The 26,799-nt window shown below is 40.2% G+C and overlaps 1 protein-coding gene across 1 annotated transcript; it reads right to left on the reverse strand.

Annotated features, from left to right (window-relative positions):
• Window positions 1–13,224: 13,224 nt before the first annotated feature.
• On the reverse strand, window positions 13,225–15,224 carry GPR101 (G protein-coupled receptor 101). Its single transcript, XM_072123790.1, has 2 exons — window positions 15,091–15,224; window positions 13,225–14,858 (listed from the first exon to the last, which is right to left on the reverse strand). Exon 2 carries the CDS (start codon window positions 14,606–14,608, stop codon window positions 13,343–13,345), a length of 1,266 nt encoding a protein of 421 aa, XP_071979891.1. The 5' UTR covers window positions 14,609–14,858; window positions 15,091–15,224; the 3' UTR covers window positions 13,225–13,342.
• Window positions 15,225–26,799: the final 11,575 nt, after the last annotated feature.

The following is a 26,799-nucleotide window of genomic DNA, read 5'->3' on the forward strand; positions in this document are numbered from 1 at the left end:
CCGTATTAACTTACTGTATGGCTTTTCTCTTGTAGAGGCAGCTTATACTTTTGTCCAGTGTTAAAACATAAAAATGCTGTAATCCACGGGTTGGAAGTTGTGTTGTATGCTGTAACTTGGCAGGTTCCACGCCCGGTGTTGTCCATAGGTTGAAAAACATAGCCTTTTTTTTTTATACAATGGTATACATACCATACAACTAAACTCCATTCATCTCTATAGAGCCGAGCTGCAATACCGGCACAAACCATGGTCATGTGTTGCACTATTTTTGTTTTTGGAAGAAAGCAGGAATGTTTTTCAACCTATTGTAGAAAATTTGGACACCAAACTACTTACAGACCCCGTTTATTGTCCATAAACGCTCTAGAACTGTCCTGGACTGAAAGTATATAATGCATTTTGGACACTAAACCACCGTTTCATTAGGATCTGTAGGTAGTTAAAGGGGTTTTCCCACAAAAGAAAATTTTCTCACACTTTCAATCCCCTGGTGGTGATAACAATAAAGATTATTTTAACCCTTTACAATGTTACTCGGTGTTTTAGCTCCTATCTATCACTTGGCAGCTCAATGCAAAATCCCAGGGTGTGGGCGGAGACTCTCTAAGCAGACACATTATGACCCATCTAGTTTTTAGGTTCACAATGTGGTTAGATTATCAGGGTACAAGGTGTATATATACTTTTTCATCTGGATTCTGACATTGTACTAACACACTGACAAATAGAAAGATGAGACAGATCAGAGATGATTACACACAGGCTGACAGACCATGACACTGTGAGCTCTGCTACATCTCACAGCTATGTGCCTGCATCCCCCTTCCCCCAGATGACTTATCTGCTTGTAGTTTGCAGCCTCTGCTCACCCTCTGCAGGCAGGAAGTGATCAGCGAGTGTCTCTGAGCTCCTTGCAGGGGGCGGGGCCACAGGCTCACAGTAGAGACAGACCGAAATCTCAGCTCTATGATCTCATCCAAGATGGCGGCCTGACCCACGTGAGAAGTTACAGGGTTGTGTCTAGCGGCGACTGAAATTTTGTACAGCAGGACTGATAAGAAGCAGGTAGAGGCATCCAGGGACATCACTAACCAGATCTCCTGCTGAAGTCTAACAAATGATATCAATCACAGGGAAAGTTTGACTTTATTGTTTAAAGCCTTTGCCTCCTTGACTGTATGCAATCAATCTAATTCAGAGTTGATTTTCTAGATTACATCACCGTTAAAGCAACATGCTCTAGAAGCTTTTAAGGTGCTTGACAACATACTGGTAATGGTTTATTAGGCCATTTTTTGATGACAGGTTCCCTTTAAGTAAAAAAAAAAGTTTTGTTTTTTTCAATTTTTTATTATTTTGTTAATTGTCATGACAGCAGTTTGCACAAATCATCTCAAGTAGGATAACAACAAAGCGTGTGAACTGGATCCCATGTATCCATGACTAGGCTCTTTACTACCTGCGCAGGTTGTCATGGATACATTGAACTTGTTCTTGTAGTCAGCGATGCACTTGAAGCTATTTTCCATACATAGTGAACTCCAAATTGGGTGGAAATTCTATTTTACGGTAAAAATAAAGTGTAAGAGCTCTTCCATGAGCTGGATATGAGAGTCTTCCTGTATGAGCACATTCGGTTTTGTATAAAAATGGAAGCAGGCTCTAGTCTTCTGGCCAGGAATGCCATAGTAACTCAAAAATACAGGTTGCCGTAAGGGGTGAAACCCCCCCCCCCCCTCCTCACAGAAGCATTTAGGGGAGCCCTTAGTCTAGTAGTTGTGAATGCAACTGTCTAATGTGAATGGTATGGATACTGATGAGCGGACCTCATCAGAACTTTGAACATTGGTTCCAGTACCCAAACACCCACTGATTACACTTGTGATTGATGCTGGCAACAATCAGGGGTGTTAGCCCTTTAAATCCTGCCAGTTGATTTTCTCAGAAATCAAAGGTGCGCCTTATAGTCCAGTGCACCTTATATATGAGCCGTACTTACAGACAACAGCTGCCTTGAACTATGCACAGGTCTGCCACCTGCTGGCCATTCACCCTTATAATCAGGTGCACCTTATAGTCCAGTGCTCCTTATATATGAACCTAGACGTTTCAGCAGGCATTTATTGATGGTGCGCCTTATAATCCGGTGCACCTTATATATGAACCGTACTTACAGATAACACGCCTTGAACTGTGCACAGGTCTGCCACCTGCCAGTCATTCATCCTTTTAATCAGGTGCGCCTTATAATCCTGTGCGCCTTATATATGTATCTAGACATTTAGGCAGGCATTTATTGATGGTGCGCCTTATAATCCAGTGCACCTTTTATATGAACCTAGACATTTAAGCAGGCATTTATTGATGGTGCGCCTTATAGTACGAAAAATACTGTATAGAGAATCATCATACGTACAAAAAGATCAGATGTTTTATACATAAAACCGTGGTATACAAAGATAGTCAACCTCCTTTTTGTCCTGACTGATACACTTTATTGTAGTGAGGATACTCATTTAGATTTATTGGGGTCTTCACTTGTTGTCTGATGTCATTCTGTTTATTACAAAATTTACAAAAAATGTTAGGTTTTTAATGATTTTCCTTGATCTGCATTTTCCTTATCTCTTTAATAATTTTAATCTCCACTTTCTGCTTTCTCCTCTCCTCCATATCTACAGCCTGTGAAGGAGACTTGTATCAGACTGTGTTTGCAGAGGCACGGATGTTAAAACAGAATACATGATATTAAAATGGAATAATGCCAAATATAAAAAAAAAAATTCCAGATGTAATGTGGAAAGTGCACTTGACTCGCCGGAGTAAATAGTGATTGATTTGTGTTTGATTTGCCAGGAACACAGATTAACATTACACTTTGGGCAAGATGTCCAGTGACTGAATCATTTCATTGGAAGCTGAACACACAGCGCATGCAAATGTCAGTGTGTCATAGTCTTGTACTGGAGAGATGGGAACACAATGAGGCATTAAATAAATATAAAATAGCACAAAATCATTACAAAGCACCAGTTATATGGAAACAAATGCCAAATATCCAAACCATTATGTATAATAGTAGAAGCGTAGTGTTAAACAGTGCTAAATATTTCTACTCTTATGAAATTATATATATATATATATATATATATATATATATATATATATATATATATATATATATATATATATATATATATATATATATATATATATATATATATATATACACACACACTCACTGGCTACTTTATTAGGTACACCATGCTAGTTCCACCACATCCCAAAGATGCTCTATTGGATTGAGATCTGGTGACTGTGGAGGCCATTTGAGTACAGTGACCTCATTGTCATGTTCAAGAAACCAGTCTGAGATGATTCCAGCTTTATGACATGGCGCATTATCCTGCTGAAAGTAGCCATCAGATGTTGGGTACATTGTGGTCATAAAGGGATGGACATGGTCAGCAACAATACTCAGGTAGGCTGTGGCGTTGCAACGATGCTCAATTGGTACCAAGGGGCCCAAAGAGTGCCAAGAAAATATTCCCCACACCATGACACCACCACCACCAGCCTGAACCGTTGATACAAGGCAGGATGGATCCATGCTTTCATGTTGTTGACGCCAAATTCTGACCCTACCATCCGAATGTCGCAGCAGAAATCGGGACTCATCAGACCAGGCAACATTTTTCCAATCTTCCTCTGTCCAATTTCGATGAGCTTGTGCAAATTGTAGCCTCAGTTTCCTGTTCTTAGCTGAAAGGAGTGGCACCCGGTGTGGTCTTCTGCTGCTGTAGCCCATCTGCCTCAAAGTTCGACGTACTTTGCATTCAGAGATGCTCTTCTGCCTACCTTGGTTGTAACGGGTGGCGGTTTGAGTCACTGTTGCCTTTCTATCTCTGGCATCAACAAGGCATTTCCACCCACAGAACTGCCGCTCACTGGATATTTTTTCTTTTTCGGACCATTCTCTGTAAACCCTAGAGATGATTGTGCGTGAAAATCCCAGTAGATCAGCAGTTTCTGAAATACTCAGACCAGCCCTTCTGGCACCAACAACCATGCCACGTTCAAAGGCCTCAAATCACCTTTCTTCCCCATACTGATGCTCGGTTTGAACTGCAGGAGATTGTCTTGACCATGTCTACATGCCTAAAAGCATGTAGTTGCTGCCATGTGATTGGCTGATTAGAAATGAGCAGTGTTAATGAGCAGTTGGACAGGTGTACCTAATAAAGTGGCCGGTGAGTGTATATATATATATATATATATATATATATATATATATATATATATATATGTATAACCATGAAACGTTAAGATTCTGAATATCCAAGGTCTGATTTGCAGTTTCAGTTTTGATCATGTAAGTTCAAATAGACATCAACCCGGCCTCTCACATAATTGTCATAATATCTGCGATAGCTACAATGGATCTTGGCGAGTAACGCTGAGGCCGGTGTCACGCAAACGATTTTCCTCAGCATAAGGACAGAGAGTAGCATTCTCTTTTCACTTGCCGCTTGGGGAAATACAGTGTGAAAGCCTCTCCGTTACATCTGGCCAGAGTGTTTTCATTTTCATTACTATCCGAAAACCTACTGTAACCTTCCAACCTTACACTTCATGAAAATGTGGCATGACAGTGACTAAATCATGGATGTGAGAGTCACAGGTGATAATTCAAAGGGATTACTACAGAGATTTCTCTAAAGGATCCTTGAGCTGTGTACAGTATTTTACAAAACCTCTGGAAGAAATGCTACTTATCACATACAGATGCCTTATAGGACACCCCTCTGTGTATGTTTGCAACTTTGATACCAGAAAAAGTGCACAAAATACTAGTTTTATAAAATTATATAAGAAGATCTGCCTTTTTCCCCCCAAAAAACAGAACCATATATAGTCTCTTGGCTATAGGTTGTATAGAAACAGAACCACTCTTGTCCATAGGTTGTAAAGAAACAGAACCATTCTTGTCCATAGGTTGTATAGAAACAGAACCACTCTTCTCCATAGATTGGGTCCTGTATCACAGCTCAGTTCCATTGAATGACAAACTCTTAAAGAGGTTGTATTAAAGTTAACTTCAAATGTATGATTGCTGGAGGTGCCAGACAACTCAAGACCCCTAAAATCCACAGAATGGGGGTTGACAAGTCCTCCTGACCTCATCCCTTCATGTCAACTGTACTTCTAGGTTTCAGAAGTCCCATAGAAGTCAATGAAACACCAATGCGGCCCCATCTTGACTTTGGTTGGCCAAAACCTGGAAATTGCACTGGTAAAAGGATGGTTCCCCTATTCTGTAGATCAGTGGGGTCTGTCTTGACTGTCAACCTCCCCCATGTTCATGTTAAACATGATACAGCCCCTGTAATGGTATTTTCCAGCTCTGTAATATTAATAAACTAACTCCACACTGATCAGCCTAACAGTTAATGGAGATGGAAGTATAGCTCAGTTTTCTGTCTAGTGGCTGATTGGTGTTACTTCACTTGAATGGGAGCTGACTTGCAGCCACCCAGCCTGTCCACTACTCAGAAAATGGAGCTGTATATCCGCCTTGGTGTTCTGTGTAGATTCTAGACCCAAAAGCCAACTGACACAGTATTGATGATTTATCCAATGGCTAAATTATCAGTATCATTGAGTTGGAAAACACCTCTGTAGTTGCTATAGGAGTCACATTGGGGCACATTTACTAAGTTTCCGCATGGCGCATTTTCGACTATTTAAGTAAATCTGCCCCATTGTCTTATATGGCAGCAATTGAGATAAATGGCCCCCATGGCAATAGCCTCTGTGACAATCAACAGTAACTGTAACCTTCTACAAAGGCATTTTCCAATAAACATCATTATCCTCTGATTGTGAGGGAAAGCCCCTTTAAAGGGAACCTGTCATCAGGAACCCTTTTCTGGCTCCCCCATGTCCCCATACAGAAAAGTGTGCACATTGCAAAAGAGTGTTTATAGTAATACTGGCTTTAAAAAAAAAAAAAGAAATGATAAGTTGGATGAAAGTTTACCTTTCTGTATGCAGAGCTGTGTCCCTAGTCCCAAGGGAGGGGCCAGTGAGGGGTGGGGCAGACATGGAAGAAATCCTGGGGGGGAAGGAATGGTGGGGGGAGATATGGGAGATATTGGAGTTTTTTTTATTATTTCTAATCTATGCATGACAGAGCGATTTGCCAAGGGTGAGGGGAAACTGCTCCTCACTGGCCACTCCCAGGGGACTAGGGACACAGATCTGCATACAGAAAAGTAAACTTTCAAGGGGTATTCCCATTTCAGCAAATTGTTTGTCTTATAAAAAGTTATACAACTTTTCAATATACTTTCTGTATCAATTCCTCATTGTTTTCTAGATCTCTGCTTGCTGTTCTTCTATAGAAAGCTTCTATGGTTACTTCCAGTGGAGAGAAATCTGTCCATGGTCACACAGGTGCACGGCTCGTTATATCACACAGCTCCGATTACTCTGTGATACTAACAAGCTGTGCACCTGTGTGACCATGGTCAGATTTCTGTTCCCTAGAAGTAAACGTAGAACCTTTCTATAGAATGACAGCAAGCAGAGATCTAGAAAACCATTAAAAACGGATACAGAAAATTCCAGATTTTGGAAATTTGTATAAGTTTTTATAATAAAAACAATAACATGGAAACATGGAGGAACCAGAAAAAGGCCTACTTATGACAGGTTCCCTTTAAGGATGCATCTCTATAGGTCGTTGTAAATTCTAGTGTTGCTGTCCCTATGATAAACTATCATAATAAATAATACAAAAATCAAGTTGAATAATCATTATCAAATTAAATCACTAAATCAGTTTGGTGTCTGCCTACAGAGACATATAGGGGCAGATTTATCAAGCTGTCTGAAAGTCAGAATATTTCTAGTTGCCCATGGCAACCAATCACAGCTTCCCTTTAAAATATTCATGAGCACTGGTAAAATGAAAGCTGAGCTGTGATTGGTTGCCATGGGCAACTAGAAATATTCTGACTTTCAGACAGCTTGATAAATCTGCCCCATAATGTCAAAGAATTCTAAAAATTTGAATTTTTTTCTCATACTTAAACAAGACACAATCTCTAATGAGTCACTTTAAACAAAACGTGCAATAATGTTGGTAAATCAAATGTTTTGTTTATTGAAGAATTCAGTACAAATAGTTATTTGTCCTCTGGGTTAACCCTTTAGTTCCAGTATAAAGTGCATACAAAAGCAGCCTGAATTCTATACAACATAACTATGTAATGTTTTTTTTTTTTTTAATTCTGGTTTCTTCAGAGAGTTGCCTATCCTTAAAAAAAATTTGATGACAATTTTCTAAGAAAAAATAAATAAATCTGATACTACATATTGCCAAAATATTGTAAGTAAACAAGCAACACAATAGGAGAAACCATTGAAACTGTCAGTAAATTTACGGAGGGTTGGCATCTCTGGATGCTCTTCACGGAATATTTCGGAAAGGGGGCTGTCACGTAGTTCTGCTCCAGGCATTTAAGGGGTCATCTCACAAAGATAGAATCCGCAAGACTCTGTAGAGCGGCTTTATCACTCTGTTTATGATTGTGTTCACCATTGATTTTTAGCTCCCTGTCCTACAAAAACAGCAGCTCTACAAGGTTAGACAAATTCCATTTTTGAATGGTTGACCCTGTAGAGTTGTCTTGGTAACTAAGTGCACCTACCATGTCACTGGCAGGCACAAAAACGGCAACAGTGTAAAGAGAACCTAAGCAAACAACTCTTGGATGTAATGGGGAATTGGGGTTAACTGTAGTCAGACCTAAATTTTTTAGGATTAAAGTGGAATTGGTCTTAAAGTAGAGCTGTTGCCATAAAAATACAATCCAATATGAAGTTAGCATGTTATAGAGCAGGAGAGGTTGAGCAGCTTGTACAAAGTGTCCTATCTGCAGGAAACATGAGAGATCAAGGAGCATAGCGGATTATACATAGTGCATTATACTGCAGGCAGTACATTATAGAGCCAGATGAGCTGAGCAGATTATACATAGTGTCCTATCTGCAGGCAGTACATTATAGAGCCAGATGAGCTGAGCAGATTTTACATAGTGTCCTATCTGCAGGAAAAATTCTATGGAGTACAAGGAGCCTAGCAGCTTATGCTTAGGGTCCTATCTGTCGGCAGTACATTATAGAGCCAGAGGAGCTGAACCCTTGGTACATAGTGTCCTATCTGTAGGTAGCTTGTTATAGAGCAGGAGGAGCTGAGCAGATGGTTTTGTGGGAAAATATTCAGTTTGACTTGCCATGGGGGTCCTTTAAGTGATTAACAGCCATCTATGACCAATCATACACAGATATTATTCAATAAATAATACCATCCATGACTAGATTACCTCTTTTCAACATAGATATTAATAAATTAATAACAATACAGGCTGAATCTTTACCCACTAAACTATGTACACGCTGTTCAGCTTTACCTGCTCTATAACATGCTGCCTGCAGATAGGACACAAGGTACAATCTTCTGAGCTTCTTCTGCTCTATAACATGCTACCTGTACAATATTTATAATCTTCTCATTTCTACTTGCTCTTTAACACAATGTAGTCCGATAGAACATAAAATACTGTATGCTTAGCTCCTTCTGCTCTATAACAATCTGGTAGATCAAACTGAGCCTTCAGCTTGATAGGTTAACTTTAGGCAACACTTTGATTTTTCTTGAGAAAAACTTTCCGTTTCATATTAGATTTTAATATAGCAGCACATTAGAACATCTTACCCCTGACATTTGTTTTCTCACATAGTAAACAGCTGGGGTGTGACAGGTCACTAAAATCTCAGGGTTACCGATAGAATAAAGCAAAGTCCACAAGGCAAATGTGATTGAGATTGAGATAAGATAATCATTATGACTGATCCATAATAACCATTGAAGGGGTTGTCCAGGGAAGAGCAAAAATGTGGAATGTGATTCCCATTTTTTCTTTTTACAATTACTTGGTACATATAGACTTCAGTGCCAAAGCACCTCACAGCCACATGATGACTGCAGCTAATCCCTGTTCTCTGCAGAAATACCTGCATACCTGGCACATGACCCATTAGGGCAGCAATTTTCTGCAGCAATCATATGGATATATGTAACCTCATCACTGCGGGACATCAGAGGGGATCAGTGTTGCAGTGAATTTGGGTAGCAAAGTAATTTTTTTTTAATTTTACAAAACGCCCACATCTTTAACCTGGACAAACCTCTGCGGTATATGAACCCTTAGTACTGCAAAGAACTTGATGGATTTACAATCATAAGGCAGGTTGAAATGGTATAAAAATAATATAATAAATATTCTTTATATCTGATTTTTGGTAGATTCTAATAAATTGCTAAAAAAAAATACAAATGAGAAATGTAGGTCATAAGTGTAACAACAATTCAGCATTTTGATCAATGCTTATATACAACGCTGGTTCTGACAGATCCAAATGCTGGAGTGAGTGACAATCTAACATCTATTGGCCCAGGATCTATATGTTCCGGGTCATAAGTCATAGTTTTATTACGCACACAGCTCATGGGGATGCCAGAAGTTACTTTATGTCCACATTTTACAAATTATTTCACTATACAATCTTATAATTTTAGATATATATAGGTTGTTTTAATAGAATAAAATCCATATCTTTATTTTCTATACAATTCCCTGGTAGTCATTACAGGCCCGGAGCGGTGTATTATAAAATATGGGCTTCAGTTTTAGAAACCAAACATTTATTAACTGCAAAACTACTTGAGGTTATCACTTTCAGTAATTGGACCAATTACTCAATTATTTTACCAAATAACATAAAACTAGTTTGGTTGCCAATCACAGTTCAGCTGTTTTGTCTTGAGAACAGTATAAGAAATGAAAACTGCACTGTGATTGGTTACTACTGTTTTTGTGGCCACATGCTTTCCAGGGTGCACATGTTCCTGAGTCTAATGTGCCTGGAAAGAAGTGCTGTGAGGTTGAGGAACCCACACTGGCCACGGTGGTCACCTTGATTGAGCAAAGTGGATCCTGAGATTTCTTGGTATTTGTGAAACTGCCAAAGACAGGAAGTACCAGAACACTGCAGCACCCTGTCTCTAAGGGGTTTTCCAGAATTCATTTAAAGGGAACCTGTCATCAGAAATTGGCCTAATAAACCACTACTATTATGTTGTCAAGCAGCTGAACTGCTTTTACATCATGTTTGTTTCATGGCACAGCTTGGTGGCATCATCCAGAAAATCAACTTTGAAGTAAGATGTTTATTGATTGTATAAAGTCAGGGAGGCGGAGAGTTTAACAATGAAGTCAAGCTCTCCCTGCTCTCCCACTTCCAGATATTTTACTGACATCTTGTTCCGGACTTAAGGGGATATTTGGATACAGGACCATCAATTAAAGTGAAGGGGGCGTTCTGTTCTAAGACAGGGAAAGCTGAACCTCAATGATAAACTCTCCGCCTTCTTGACTTCATAAAACCAATTTACATCTCACTTCAAAGTTGATTTTCTGGATAAAGCCACAACACCGGGCCATGAAAGAAACATCATTTAGAAGCTGCTCAGCTGCTTAACAACATACTGCTAGTGTTACTATTAGGCCTATTTCTGATGACAGGTTCCCTTTAAATGTTTTTCTTAAATTCAATCATATTAATAACCCATGCATTAGAATAGGTGCTGTAGTTGGCCACTACGCAGAGAACAGAGCTAGACTTCCAGCTCTTTTCTCTTCGATCGGATTCTCAATATCGGATCATCAATATTATGAACCCAGTAAACTCTTTTGGAAATGATTCAGATGGCAGAAATGCATTTATGTTTTACAGAGGGCCTCCAATACCCCAAACTAGGGGCACCATGCATCATAGGGATCTCTGATGCTCCTAGTTAAAATCATTTTACCTGCAGTTATGGATGGATGTCATGGATAGAATACTGTTGCCTTATTTTTCAGTTCCATAAAGAACCTTCGAGTGAATGTCTAACGTAACTCATCATATAGAATGGAAATATGATTTCCATATTATTTACTCACACAGCCATAAATAAACTATAAGATTCTGCTTACCTGCAGCCACCACTAGGGGGAGCTGAGGAGGTTACAGTATAAAATCATCTGTATACAGTTAATGCATAAAATTTATCTGCCTAATAAAAGATGGTGATTCCCATAAGGGTGGCCATATATGAAGTCATTCAAGAATCACTTCCCTGAATTGTACATGAGATTTGATTCAGGTCCAAATCTCATTTTGCTTTATTTTTCCTGGAAACTGGTATATAACTTACCTAGTTCTCTAAAACACAGTTTTTTTTAAATAATAATAAAAAGGTCCTTTATTGTTTTGTTAATTTTTATATGATATTTTGAATATTGAGTTTTTTACTAAAATGATAATAACGGAAGCCGAATGGACGCAGACCCTAACAGACAATAACAGAAAATCAAAAGTCCATTGTAATCTATGGATATTTTAACAGACCAGTTAGACATCTCTTATATCAAATTCCATTTAGTGCCTAAAAATTGGCAGATTCGTCCCAAACAGATTTGCTCATCTCTATGACATATCTTCACGTCTTCCCTTCAATAATTTTTTTTTGCTATGAGCAATAGGAAGATTCATACTGATCTAACTATCAGGTTAGCTAAGACTTTAGGAAATCTATAGAAACACTTCTGACTCAAGGTGTTGCTTGTTGTGCCTCAAAGCGCAATTATTGAGCAAAAAGTGTCCCGTCTATGAGCCTCTTACAGGGGATAGAAAATAAACATATGACACTCTGGTACTATGCCGACCGACAAATACCGACATGTAAACGTGCTCTACCAATGAAGTAAAATACTTAATTTTTGACACATTCATCCAAAATAAGCTTCAATGGACCCCAGTGCCTGCATGCACAAGCAAAGTGCAATTCTAAAGGAAATCTACCATCAAAATTCATCATGATAAACCAGGGACACTTACTCATAGATCCAGGCACCGTGACTGTGGTAATCTTCTTATATGTGTTATCCATGGCCTCCTTCCTTCTAAAACCAACATTTATGATTATGTTAATGAGCCTGAAGGCTCCTAGGGGTGTTACTAGTGCCCCTCTGTGCTGTAGCCTCACAGGCTGTTAGAGTGCTTCTCTTCTACTCTCTCAGCAATTCCCCCCTTTCTCTGCCGGATGTAATATCATGGCAGCAGTGGAAATTTCAGCACATGGCGGGAGGGAGGAAGCGCTCTGGCACACTGTAACAGCCTGTGAATCTGCAGCACTGAGGGGCTCTGGTAATACCCCTAGAACCCTTTAGGCTCATTAGCATAATTATAAAAGTGGTTTTTAGAAGGAAGAAGGCCATGGATCACAAATATAATTAATGCCTGGATCTATGAGTAAGTGATTTCCTGTGACAGTTCCTGCATATATTCTCCATGTAGGCACATGCATTTAGATGTTACATTTTTTGCTTGCTACACTGCAAATGCATGTAAGCCTTGGGGTCAACAATCTTTACATTTTTCACTTAGAACATGGCGGAAAAAGATAATTGCAAAAATGTTAAACAATCATAACATGGTTGAAGGCAATCTATAGGTCCATATCCATCTATGAGCCTTCTTAGCAATGCATTGGAACAAATTCTATTATCAGTGGCTTAGCAACAGGGGTAGCAGCCGTAGCAACTAGAACAGGCCCTGGGAACTCTGGAGGCCCTAAGGTGACCCTAACCTATTACTCATTCCACTGCTGCTAGGTACAGTAGGTACCAATGCCCAATGTATCGGAGGGTGATCCTGGTATAACTAATATTCGTTTAGGGTGGGATTTTTAGCTGGATATGGACCACAGGACCATCAAACGTGCATTAATAGTCTATGAATGACATCAAATCGAGACAAAAACAAACCGGAATTTGGCACTTATACTATGGAAGAACATATTTCTACCATATTTTACAGGCACCTGTTAAAAACAACTCCAATGATAGGTTCCCTTTATGATGTATATATTCTATCAGCTTCCTCATTTTACGTAGATATTTCTATTTTTGCATTTTTTTATCACAAAAATTTTATGTATCAGTTGAGAACATCTACAATTACGGACGGAGCTTAAGCCCCACAATTTAGAAGATTTCACCCTTTCATTGCCTGTGTTGCCTCGCACGACAATGAAGAGGTTAAACTGCACACGGTACCACTACATTTTATACCCACTTTGAACACTTTTTTTTTTTTATATATACCAACTTTAAATACAGAAAACTTCAAAACATATTTACTCCGTAATTTAGAAAGTTTCCGTTGTTTAGCAGCTAATGAGTTGGGGTAAGTCAGGGTCTGTCTTTTGCTGACTGGATGGTTTTTCGGGGGATATATTGGCAGAACTGCTTTCTTTTCTATTGTCTTTTATCTTTAGGTTGTTTAGACTCTTTCCGGTGATGACAGATATCGTAGTTTCTTCCTCTAGGAATTTGACCGTGGGTCCAGTAGAGAAGTGAGACTGAAAGATTCGGCCGTCAGTCAGTATAATATAACTATCTACTATGGCATTTTGAGGGTGCACCTGCTTACAAAAAAATCCATGCAACAGCAAAAGGAATTCCTTTTTCAAGCTTTTATGCATATATCCATAGATATACGGATGTATACAACACTGTAGGAAAAAGAGGACAATGACTATAGATGTTACCCATTTAGGGATGATTGTACCGGCACAGGAGGAGACAATGCTCAGGACGCTATAAGGGCCCATACTGATTATGTAGGATGATAAAATAGCAAAGATAACCTTGGCTGCTTTGCAGTGATAGAGCGGTCTGTGATGACTTGTTTTGTCAAGTGCGTTTAATGCAGATGATCTTGTCCCTTCTGACCTGTCACATCCATTTGCCTGAACTGGGTGAACTAAGGCGTTTTGCCTCCTGGCAGCTCTGAACACCATCCCATAGCACGCCAACATAATGCTCACTGGCAAGATGAACGAAAATAAGGCGCTGAGCGTGGTGTACGAATAACTTGAAGCCCATAGTACTTTGCAATAGTGGCTTTGTAGATCAAATTCAACTTTGCCCCATCCGTATAGAGGAGGGGTGCTCTGGAGAACGCTGAGGATCCATGTGAAGAAGATGAGAAGACTTCCTCTCTTTGGGGTCATCTTGGTAGGGTAGGATAATGGATGGATTATGGCCAAGTATTTATCTACAGAAACCACTGTAATAGTATTCACTCCAGCAAATGCAAAGAGATGCATGAGCACCACCACTGCGCCACAGAGTCCATGTTCCAAAGGCCAAATATCTGGGAGGGAGGTAACAATGACACAAGGCATCACCAGGACTGTCTGCAGTAGATCAGCAACCAAAAGGTTGAAGATGAAGCGGTTGGCCACCTGGAGGAGCTGAGGCTTTCGATGGAAAACCACTAAAAGCATAATATTCCCAAACAAAGATAGGCATAGCAGTGATATGATGAGGGCTATCCTGAGGACTGTGTCCGGCATTGAGAGTGGTCCTTGATCTGCAGGGAATTGACTCTGGTTCCCAGTGGCCCTGCGTTCACTTAGCCTCTGCATGTTGAATGAGAGACCCTGATTACACCTCCATTTAGTATGGGGTGAGTGGTGAATGCATGCCGTAGCACAGAATGACAATGATGGGGCTTATTCTATACCTTCACAATTCATGGCACTCGTAGCGAGAGTTCCTCTGTGCATTCTGCGTCCATACATTATCCGTCTACCGCATCAGGGAGACGCATATTGGGTTAACAGAGACTTCACATGCTGCCAATTATCTAGATTTTCACTTCTTATCCAAAGAGGCCTATGTAAGGGAATACAGAAATGACAACACACGTTTTTGAGTGAAAAGCACAGATTTATGAATAGACCATAGTCAAGCTTAGAACCATCAGTGCACATCACAAATCTAGAATGATACATATAGGTAACGTCCCAGTGTTAAAGGGTATGCCTTGTGCCCAAATATAATACCCCCCTCCCTTTATACAATGCATATGAGATGGAGATAGAAAAAAACTGCAAGGGTCTTTTACCTGTTGATGAGCATTGTCTTATCCCCTGTGGTCCTGAGGAAGGTGATACAATGATAGATGTGTCTCCATGCCCCCTCCCCGTTGTGTCTATTTCTGTGGTTTGGACAGCTCAGTGCTGCTGGAGAGAAATCAGCCCTCTCCCTCCTCCTCCTCCTCCTCTCCCCCTGTCTTTGCAGCCCTCCCCCCAATGATCCTTGCTTCAGCTATGGAGATGCTTATGTTGAGCAAGCAGAGGGAGCTGTACCAACACTGGCAGACTCATTTCTTTCAGAACCAGCCGATTGCTGCATTAAAACATTTTACATATTTTTCCTTCTCTAATGACTTTCAATTTTAAATAATGAAGTTTGCAGGGATTCCACAAGCCCCTTGCGGTAGCCATTGTACAGTGCAGATTTGGTTAAACAATACGTCTCAATCTCTGGGAGAGAGAGAGAGATGCTGCAAATGTCTGCCTAGACCCGGTTGAAAATATATGAGACATATTTACCAAATGTGCCCGATATGACACTATGACTAACTACATGTGACGTTCCGCCACTGAGCAGACACTCCAAAGCAAATAACTTATCACACATATTGCCATTAGGTTTACTCGTAATATAATAGCGAGTCGTTTGCATTGACAGCACCATCTCTGTTTTCATTTCATCTTCTCACAGATACCAACAAGCCTACAGATTATTACCGCACGTCAATCATCTCCACTGCCTGCACAAGACTTTTTATATTACTTAGCAGCAACGTTCCTGTTTTGGGTCTCCATTAGCTTATTCCTAATTGTAATCTGGTCCAAATAATGGAGAAAAATGATGCATTTGTGGTAAAATTCAAGAATGAGTTGTGGGAATCCAATTACATGTCACCATTGGATCGTGAATGTCTTAAAGGGGTTGTCTCACAATTGACTGATAAAATTCTGTAATGTAAAACCTAATTTTTAATTACAGTTATTAAAGTGCTCCTATGTCTAGATATTGCTGTTACATGCTTGTTATGAATGTCCACCTAAAAGTCCAGTGCTGGTGGTCACATATGCCCATGTAGTTCACCCAGACCACCCACAGCCGCTACAGTAATTCTTAATAGCCGATTTTGCCTTATTGTTAAAATTGTAACATTTTGCTTGATAATTGTTTTTTTAACACATTTAATATGTGAATAGGCAATAAATATTTGATCCAGGAGTGTGGACAGCAGTGACCGGAAGCCCCCAAATCCTGCAGAGGACCTCTTGGATTGACTTGTAAGTCATGATGTAAGTCAATGGAATGCAGGATGATTTCCATTGCATGCTCCATTGATTGCTAAGGGTCCTCTGGGATGTCTTACAGGACAAGCCGATCTAGGTAGTCTCAGACCACCTAGGAACCTGCAGTCACCCCTTCTGCCAATTGCTGGTGGTATCGTCATTCAAACCTCACAATCTAGACATCTGTTTCCCTGTCCTGTGGAATGGGAAAAAATCCATTGTATTATACAATCTTGATATTGGTTGACTATGAAGCACATAAAAATGCTGCTGGAAGATACAGTACAGGATGACTATTATTTGCTACCTTCAAAATCAAGCATGTAAAACCAGGGACACTTACTCATAGATCCAGGCACTGTGACTGTGGTGATCATCTTATAATTGTTATCCATGGCCTCCTTCCTTCTAAAAGAAACTTTTAAAATAATGTTCAAGAAGGGTTAACAAACCAAACAGAAACCTCAAATGGATGCATACAATGGTCAAGAAGGGCTCTGGGGGCATTACCAGGGCCCCTCAGTACTGCAACTTCACAGGCTGTTACACTGTCTCACCTCCCCCTCTGCTCCAGAGCTCATTTGCATAATTTTAAAAGTTGATTTTAAAAGGAAGAAGGTAATGGATGACACATATAAGAAGATTATATTGCCTGCATCTATGATAAAGTGCTCTCTACTGATTTTAGTACCTGCACTTTCGACACTCATGCATTCTCAATGGGGAGAGGGTAGAAAATTGATGCCACACATTTTGATGGTGGCTCATCTTCCACGAAGAAAAAGGGATTAGACATGTTGAAATCAGCGATAAGTAGGCATGAGTGGACCCATTCAGGTCCCATAATGTCATCATGGAACGAAGTTCCTTGGGTAAATACTGGTAAGTATGCTCCACCAGAATCTATAGGGTAACACCTCTGGGGTGAGTTCCATTTTTATGGTCAGTAACTTTTCAACAAACTTTGCATACATACATGTCACAACTTTGCTATATATGATTGTTAAGTAAAGAAATATATTTTATATAAAATTTTTCTTTCTATGTATCACTGCAGCTAAAAAGCTTAAGATTACATCAAAGTCTATGGAGAAGAGAAGGTCGGGGGTGTGAAATAGGGGGCACACAGTAGTTTCTGGAGCGAAATATGAAGTTTCTGTCTCACCCTGGGATGTTAAATACAGTAAGAAATAGAATGAGGGAACAGACTGATATGCTGAGAAGTGTACTCACCTGTACCCCCCTCCCCTTGTCCCTCACCACCCACTATTGTATCTTTGCTCTTGAGTAACCCTGATCAGTCCATGAGGCACTGTCCAGCAACATTTTCAGTAATATTTTGTGTAAAATATTTAAAGAAGGGTACACTCGCCAATTCCCCACCACTTGCACAAATTATGGTGAAACATTTTAAGACCAAAGATGAAAAAGTTATAGTCCTAAGACCCTTTTCTTCTGAACCTTCATTCTAGGTTCTTGTAGTTGTATTTTGTCCAATGTCAATGCATCTTATTGCTGATTGGTGAACAAACCCCCGCGCCATTAGAGGAAGATGCAGTTACTATTTGGAGCGGACAAGCAGACCTGGTTCAGACTATTCCAAACTGAGCAGAACCTACATTGTACAATGCAGGGGTTGACCATTCATAATAAACTTTATGTGACCCTAATAGGATAATCCATATCATTATTGATCTAGTACAGTTCGCCAGTAGCTGCCGGAAGTTATGGGTCACATGACCCTCCAGCAGCAGGATTCCGGACTTCCTGTGACATCTCGTGTCCTGCTGGCTTCAGGTGGATGAGAGGAGGCAGGGTAGCAATCACTGTATACATTCCCCCTCCATGATCATTACTCTAATAACAGTGGTTAAGGGGCGTACCAAGGACATCCGCACACCCCACCAACTTCTAATAGGGGTGTGGTGATCACATAGGGATGGGGCATACAGTAATGGGCTGGTTATGAGTCCTGGTTATGAGGGGGTCACTCCCTGTGGCTGCTGACAAACTTTACCAGGGTAAGTATGATATAAGACCCTGCTATGGTCTTATACTCCCCTGTAAAAGCTTCTAATAACCAGTTTTCAAACTTCAATTCTATCATTTTGAAGCCTAGAAATGATTTCATTTCATACCTCAACCTTTATCAGCATAGTCACTCTATATGGACCGCTTTGTGGCTCTTCAGACACTTTTTATAAGGATTCCATCTCTGCTATGTCATATCACATCATATTACCTGAAACTACAACCTCCATCTATAGTCATTGAGGCATACTGAGAGTTGTAGTTGCACAATAGCCAGGGACTCAGAGGTTGCAATCCACTGCTGTAAAATATGATAACTACTTAAAAATGATCAATGTTATCTGTTACTACTATAGAAGGTTTTAGACTGAATGTCCTCCATCCATATTAACTATAGATTTAACGCTGAGATCTCCTATTCTGTCTACATCATATTCCAAGCTATTATATTATATGCAGTAATGCAATTATCAAAGATTACAAATAATAGTTTCTTTATAGGGCATTCATAAAAAGAAAAGGCGTAATCTTCTACTGTGTTCCACAATAATATGGGGCAATTCTATTCTAGTTAATGCAAATCAGAGCTCAGCAATCATGTTAATACACTGCAGAGCATGATGAATCATTCCCATAGCAATGTTTGCACACCTACATATTGTGCCAGTGCTGATGTCGGGATTGTATTTTTAATTGAAGAGTCTGGTAAATGGAATTATTCTAAAACCTCGGCAATATTAGATTGTTTGTGGCTTAAAGACCACTGCCTTAAAATACCAGGATCAGGTAACAATGTAATTAGATCACAGTTGCCAACATAAGAATACAGTTTCCAGGGATACATTAAGGTTGGCCAGGCAAACCTGTGCACATCACATGCAAGCCATTTCCATGAATAGAAAGCTTCAGACACTGAAGCGTGACCACTGAACACCATCAGCACATGCCGCTGACATAATTGGAACTTTTATCATCTATATTTTCATGTATGCTGTATATATAGTCAGCACATTTCTGGAGGACAATTCTTCCATTTTCAGATCAATGTCAATTACAATATCAAACATCAAAATATGTATAGCTTAAAAAACTATAAAAAATATATAGAAATGTGTACGCAGGTGACAACGCACCTATATCTGTATGTAACAATACACCAGGAAAAATTGCTTAATCCCCGTATATAACACTTATAAATCAGAAAACAAGAGAAGAAGAGGGGAAATGAATAAGGACTCAGATACAGTTAAATCATGAAAAAAGTACAAATATTTATTAATAACAAAGTATTAGATAAAAACATGTGTGGAACAATAAAAGGAACACTGGCTGTAGGAGACAGAAGATCATATAGACCCGGCACTATGGAATACAGAGAGTAAATACTGCAGAGTCAGAGGCATATAAAAAACGTACTAAATAGAAAGCATTATAGCAATGACTATGCCTAGCAGGTTTAGCAGTGATAGAGTGTGATTGGCATATACATCATCAAATAACTAAGCTAGTCGTTGATTCTTAGCAACTAGCATAGCTAGAAAATGCCTAAATCTGTATCCATAATTACCTGGTCGCTGGTATTTCCAGCGACCAGGTAATTATGGATACAGATTTAGGCATTTTCTAGCTATGCTAGTTGCTAAGAATCAACGACTAGCTTAGTTATTTGATGATGTATATGCCAATCACACTCTATCACTGCTAAACCTGCTAGGCATAGTCATTGCTATAATGCTTTCTATTTAGTACGTTTTTTATATGCCTCTGACTCTGCAGTATTTACTCTCTGTATTCCATAGTGCCGGGTCTATATGATCTTCTGTCTCCTACAGCCAGTGTTCCTTTTATTGTTCCACACATGTTTTTATCTAATACTTTGTTATTAATAAATATTTGTACTTTTTTCATGATTTAACTGTATCTGAGTCCTTATTCATTTCCCCTCTTCTTCTCTTGTTTTCTACAATATCAAACACTCTGTAAGAGCGCGGAATAGTTATGTCTGTGCCCCTTTGTACCAAACTTCAATCGAGGAAGGTTTAATAGTTGCTAAAGATGACTGAATTATTCAAGATTTGCTTCATAGAACAAATTTTTCAAAAGATTCCATTTGGAATCTAAATCGATTTAGTCCAAATTGATGTTGCTCCAATAGTCCTGGGCGGGCACAGGTAGGTGGAGCCCCCTGGGTGCAAAATCTGATGGGGGCTGTGACTGAATGTAGCCCAAACAGTGGTAGACATTATCATTAATATTGTATAGCTTATCCTCCTTACATGTTAGCCCAGTGGTATCAGTACTGACTACTAGCCCCAGTCTCCACGCCAGTCCTCTGCACTGCTGTTTCCCTGAGAGTACTCACTTTTTCTCTCACAGATTGGGGCTCATTTACTAAGGGCCACGCGGACCGCACTTTCGTCGGACATCCCAATGATTTCCATTTTGCGTCGCTGGGGCAGGGATTTAAAAGGTTTTTTTTGCGCACGCGATCTGATTTTGGTGCAATCGCGGCGGCTTTCATGCGACACAAATTGGGGGTCGGGCTGTCAGACGATCCGACCGATTCTGACAAACCGCCTGATTTAACATCAAAATTGTGTCGCAAGCCAAGCACTTACATGCACCGAGAGGAAGATGGTGAAATCCGGCGGACCTCAGCGGCAAAGCTGCAGATGCAGGAAATCGAGCGCACGATCTAAGTGAATCGTGGCAGAGTGCATTCCGGACGGACAATGCACTTTCGGGAACTCCGAGGGACCGGGTAAGTAAATGTGCCCCATTAGATGATCTGAATATCAAACATTGCTGCTGGGGGACCCCTCATGAGTAAAGTGGTGGGGGTGCCCCTGGAGCCCTCCCTAAACCGGCCCTGGTCCTGGCTTTTAGTATACAACCTCCTTTAGTTCTCAAAAAAAACATTTTTCATGAAAAGCTACAGGTCAGGGGAAAGGTAAGAGGATTTAAAAATGATAAAAAATCATCCAAAAAGAAGAAAAAAATTTGGTGCCTGAAAAAAGGCAGAACACTTGGTGATTACAGAGTCTGAAGGTCAAGAAAACAAGTCAGGAAGTTGCCACCCACCCAAAAATTTTAAATGTTTTTTTGCCAATCCCTCCCACCGCAGCTGGTTACTGCGGTAGCTCTCCACTACTCCTTTATCTTAGTGATAGGTTGTGTATTCACCTTTTTTGCTCCTTAGGACTCTATAGGTCTGAGATAGTCGAATAATGCGCTCAGCTCTCTCCTGCAGCATATATAACATGTTGCAAGAATATATGTATATATAATACATTTAGGATGTAAAGTGGGACAATGATTAGTAATGCAATAAATAGTAGTAGTAATAGGACATCTATAACCAAGATGAAAGACTGTATGCAAATAAGCCCGGGGGGCTCCAGGTTCCATTAACATACAGTCTTTCATACTGGTGGTAGATGAACGTTAATAATAAAAATAATCTTTAATTATATAGAGAACTGATAAAATATAGAACTGATATATAAAACTTAATGAACAGTAAAAATCAAAACATGTTAAGTATAGCCGCATCTCAATACGCCCGATCTATATAAATATAAAGAAAGGTTTTACCCAGCAGTGAATTCCATAACGGAAAATAGCGCCCAAATATATGAAACGTCACTTTTGTGCCATTTTATATTACATAAATTTTTTTTTCATAAAAAGCGATCAAAAGGTTGCATAGTCCTCAAAGTGGTAGCAATGGTAACATCAGGTCATCTCACAAAAATTGACGTTTATACACTGAAGTATGAAAAAGTTATTAGCGTCAGATGGCGAAACGGAATTTTTTTTCCACACACATTGGGGCTCATTTACTAAGAGCCGCACTTTTGTTGAATTTTCTGACATTTTCGTTGATTGTGCGGCTTTTACCAGGGGATTTTGTGGCACGTAATCGGATCTTGGTGTCGCTGCGCCAGCTTTCATGCGACAGAAATCGGTGGGCGTGCCATCGGACAATCCGACTGATTCGGTCTGAGCGCGGAATTTAACATTCAAATTGTGTCACAAGACATGCACTCACATACACCGGGATGAAGAAGGTGAACTCCGGTGGACCCGAGCGGGGAAGCGACACATGCAGGATATCGGGCGCACGATCTTAGTGAAACACGGCACAGTGCATGATTGCTGGACACTGCACTTTCTGTGAAATACTCCGAACGGGTAAGTAAATGCGCCCCATTGTTTTAATTTTTGAAAATGTTTGCCATCTGCCACAACCTTCCTATACCACCCGCAAGCCCTCGTGAACGGCACATGCGCAGTGCGACTGCTTACAATTTCAATTGACGAGCTGATACAAACGTCATAAAACTTGTGAATATTTCCATTTCATTTATTACAGCCATTGTGTGAGACTTCAACATCTGCTCCAACGAAAGCAGAAAACTATTACATTAAGCCTAACAAAAAGCCACTGCAGGTAGCGCCTGGCGCTGTAAACTGTCCTCAGATGACCAATTATTAAGCCTAATTATCTGTAAATCACTTCTCATCATCTCAGCGCTGCCTCTTCTGCAGTTTCTGGCACTCTAACATGTAAAATACTTGACTGTCTCTTCTCTTTCCTATTATACAAAGCACTTTCTTGCTTTTTGTTCAGAATCGCCTCTGTCCATGGTGCTGAACGCCGGGGTCTGGATAACTAGGTCACCAGCTAATTACCTGCCATACAAATTGCAGTCATTTGACTTGATATTGTTGGCCGGGGTTATGCTGTCAGCTTTTGTGCTGTCGTATTCTCATGTTGCTCATGTTTTCTGCACTGCTTTTGCTAAATGTTATAAAAGGACAAATGTGCACAAATAGTTTTACATTCAATGCAATTTACAGGTTTTTTTTTCCTGGGTAAACATAGGCAGGAATATTAAAGGGTTTATTCAGAAGTCTAATTTATCTCAAATGCTTTATTATAGCTATTATTATATGTTATAATTGAGGTTGGAAATAAAATGCGTTTATTGGATATTGGCTGCTTCAGCGTCCTGTTGTGTATTGGTTGAAAAGCTAAAAGTGGGTGGGGCTTTTAGTTAAAGGGATCTGTTCACAAAATTTTACCCCATTAAACTACTAGCCCCCATCAGGTAGGGTATGAAATTACCTATCTAGAATTCCTCTTTTTAATGTGAAAACTTGCTTTTATCATTAGGAATGTTTGCTCTGCCCACTCCATACATCTGGCATCCCAGCCCTTCTTCCTAATTATGACATCATTCACTGACTCTCAAAAGATCTAGGGGCGTAACTAGTAGAGACAGGGAAGACTTCTGAATGGGGCCCCACTTTAAAAAAATGTACATATTTGTATACTCACACATGTGAGTTACAATCACGCACAGTATATAAACACACAGCATGTATGCATACATATAGCATATACACACATACATACAGTACCATATAGACTAATGCATTATATACACAGACACACATATGCAGCAAAAACACACATAGATTACCATGTACAGACATAAAGCATACACACACATTCAGTAAATACACACATAAATACAATACCATATACAGACATACACTCACCGGCCACTTTATTAGGTACACCATGCTAGTAACGGGTTGGACCCCCTTTTGCCTTCAGAACTGCCTCAATTCTTTGTGGCATAGATACAACAAGGTGCTGGAAGCTCCTCAGAGATTCTGGTCCATATTGACATGATGGCATCACACAGTTGCCGCAGATTTGTTGGCTGCACATCCATGATGCGAATCTCCCGTTCCACCACATCCCAAAGATGCTCTATTGGATTGAGATCTAGTGACTGTGGAGGCCATTTGAGTACAGTGACCTCATTGTCATGTTCAAGAAACCAGTCTGAGATGATTCCAGCTTTATGACATGGCGCATTATCCTGCTGAAAGTAGCCATCAGATGTTACAGGGTACATTGTGCTCATAAAGGGATGGACATGGTCAGCAACAATACTCAGGTAGGCTGTGGCGTTGACGATGCTCAATTGGTACCAAGGGACCCAAAGAGTGCCAAGAAAATATTCCCCACACCATGACACCACCACCACCAGCCTGACCCGTTGATACAAGGCAGGATGGATCCATGCTTTCATGTTGTTGACGCCAAATTCTGACCCTACCATCCGAATGTCGCAGCAGAAATTGAGACTCATCAGACCAGGCAACGTTTTTCCAATCTTCTACTGTCCAATTTCAATGAGCTTGTGCAAATTGTAGCCTCAGTTTCCTGTTCTTAGCTGAAAGGAGTGGCACCCAGTGTGGTCTTCTGCTGCTGTAGCCCATCTACCTCAAAGTTCGAAGTACTATGCATTCAGAGATGCTCTTCTGCCTACCTTGGTTGTAACGGGTGGCGATTTGAGTCACTGTTGCCTTTCTATCAGCTCAAACCAGTCTGCCCATTCTCCTCTGACCTCTGGCATCAACAAGGCATTTCCGCCCACAGAACTGCCGCTCACTGGATGTTTTTTCTTTTTTGGACCATTCTCTGTAAACCCTAGAGATGGTTGTGCGTGAAAATCCCAGTAGATCAGCAGTTTCTGAAATACTCAGACCAGCCCTTCTGGCACCAACAACCATGCCACGTTCAAAGGCATCAAATCACCTTTCTTCCCCATACTGATGCTCGGTTTGAACTGCAGGAGATTGTCTTGACCATGTCTACATGCCTAAATGCACTGAGTTGCCACCATGTGATTGGCTGATTAGAAATTAAGTGTTAACGAACAGTTGGACAGGTGTACCTAATAAAGTGGCCGGTGAGTGTATAGCATATACACACATACAGTATATACACATCCTCTCACATACAGCATATACATACCCAATACCCTAGATTCCGGAGCCCCCTAACACTACAGGCCCCATAGCAGCTGCTATGGCTGCTACCCCAGTAGTTACACAGCTGCTGTCCACAGACTCCCTCCATCATAACAACTCCCAACTAATGTACTGGAAAAAAGCCAAAAAAGGGGACAGTGTCTCATACAGAATTTCTAGAATAATAATATACAGGAAAGAGGGACAGAGATACCGGTAGGAGCTGATTCCCATACGGTACTTACCTTGGGTGGCTCAAAATGAGCATATAGTATTAGCATGAAAATGGTAGCTGCCCTCGGCTAACCAGCTCCATGTTTGGGAATGCATTCAAAACCGGAATAGGTAGTAGGAGGAGTGGTAAAAAATGTAGAAAAACAAGCGCTACCAAAGTTGGGTGCTTTAATATCCAAGCGCCGTACCAGCGTTTTTTCTACTATTTTTATCGCACCTCCAACTCCCAAATAATTGGCTGGAGGTGTGTGCAGATGTTTCTGCAGTGACTGTACTGCCTGCTCTATCCCTAAGGCAAAAAAATTCAATTTCAGTTGAATTTCAGTTCGATGAGGAAGAAAAAAGCCTGATAAGATTTATTATACAGTCTTTTATTGCCTTTTATTATTAACGCAAAGTTTGTTATAAAGTTAGTGACCATCAAATAATTGTTTTATGTCATAGTACTAATCTAAACTGAACAGAACTACAGGCGGTCCCCTACTTAAGAACACTGGACTTACATACGACCCCTAGTTACAAACGGACCACTGGATATTGGTAATTTATTGTACTTTAGTCCTAGGCTACAATAAACAGCTGTAACAGTTATCACAGGTGTCTGTAATGAAGCTTTAGTGTTAATCCTGATTCTTATGACAATCCAACATTTTTAAAATCCAATTGTCACAGAGACCAAAAAAGTTTTGGCTGGGATTACAATGATAAAATATACAATTCCGACTTACATACAAATTCAACTTAAGAACAAACCTACAGACCCTATCTTGTATGTAACCTGGGGACTGCTAATGCTAAAACTACATGATGCTATGTACATAGATAAAGCATATAGCATAGAATAAAACGCTATAGCGCAAGCACAGCTAAGGTCACATATAGATTTCTCATTGCACCTTCTTTAGTGACATAGCTCACAGGTAAATTGTTAGTTCTGACCCCAAGGCATAAAGCATGTGATCATGTTTTCCATACTCTTCCACTATGAAGAATACTTGGTCACCCTTTAAATATTGATACACTCGTATAAAGTTCCTACCAAATGTTACTGCCATAGAGTCAGCGGCCGACCATGTGGAAAAACACAGACACTTTGCTTCAGGCACAAACACCAACAGAGGGTGAAGAGCGGAGATTAACCGGCAGGAGCTGGAGGCGCATGTCACCACATATAATGCTCTACTCTAAAGCTTCAAACACCAATAATAGCAAAATTGTTGCCTTCTAGGCTTCGACTATGTTTAAAAATGTATGTTGTAGTGTGAACTGTAACCAGTGTTTATGGAAGGCTGACCTGCAGTAAAGTACAGAATCCTCCTGAAGAGCATCCCCAGCTCTCCAGAACCTGTCTAATCTTT

This window comes from Engystomops pustulosus, chromosome 9, assembly GCF_040894005.1.
Source record: "Engystomops pustulosus chromosome 9, aEngPut4.maternal, whole genome shotgun sequence".
In the NCBI taxonomy this organism is placed as follows: Eukaryota; Metazoa; Chordata; class Amphibia; order Anura; family Leptodactylidae; genus Engystomops; species Engystomops pustulosus.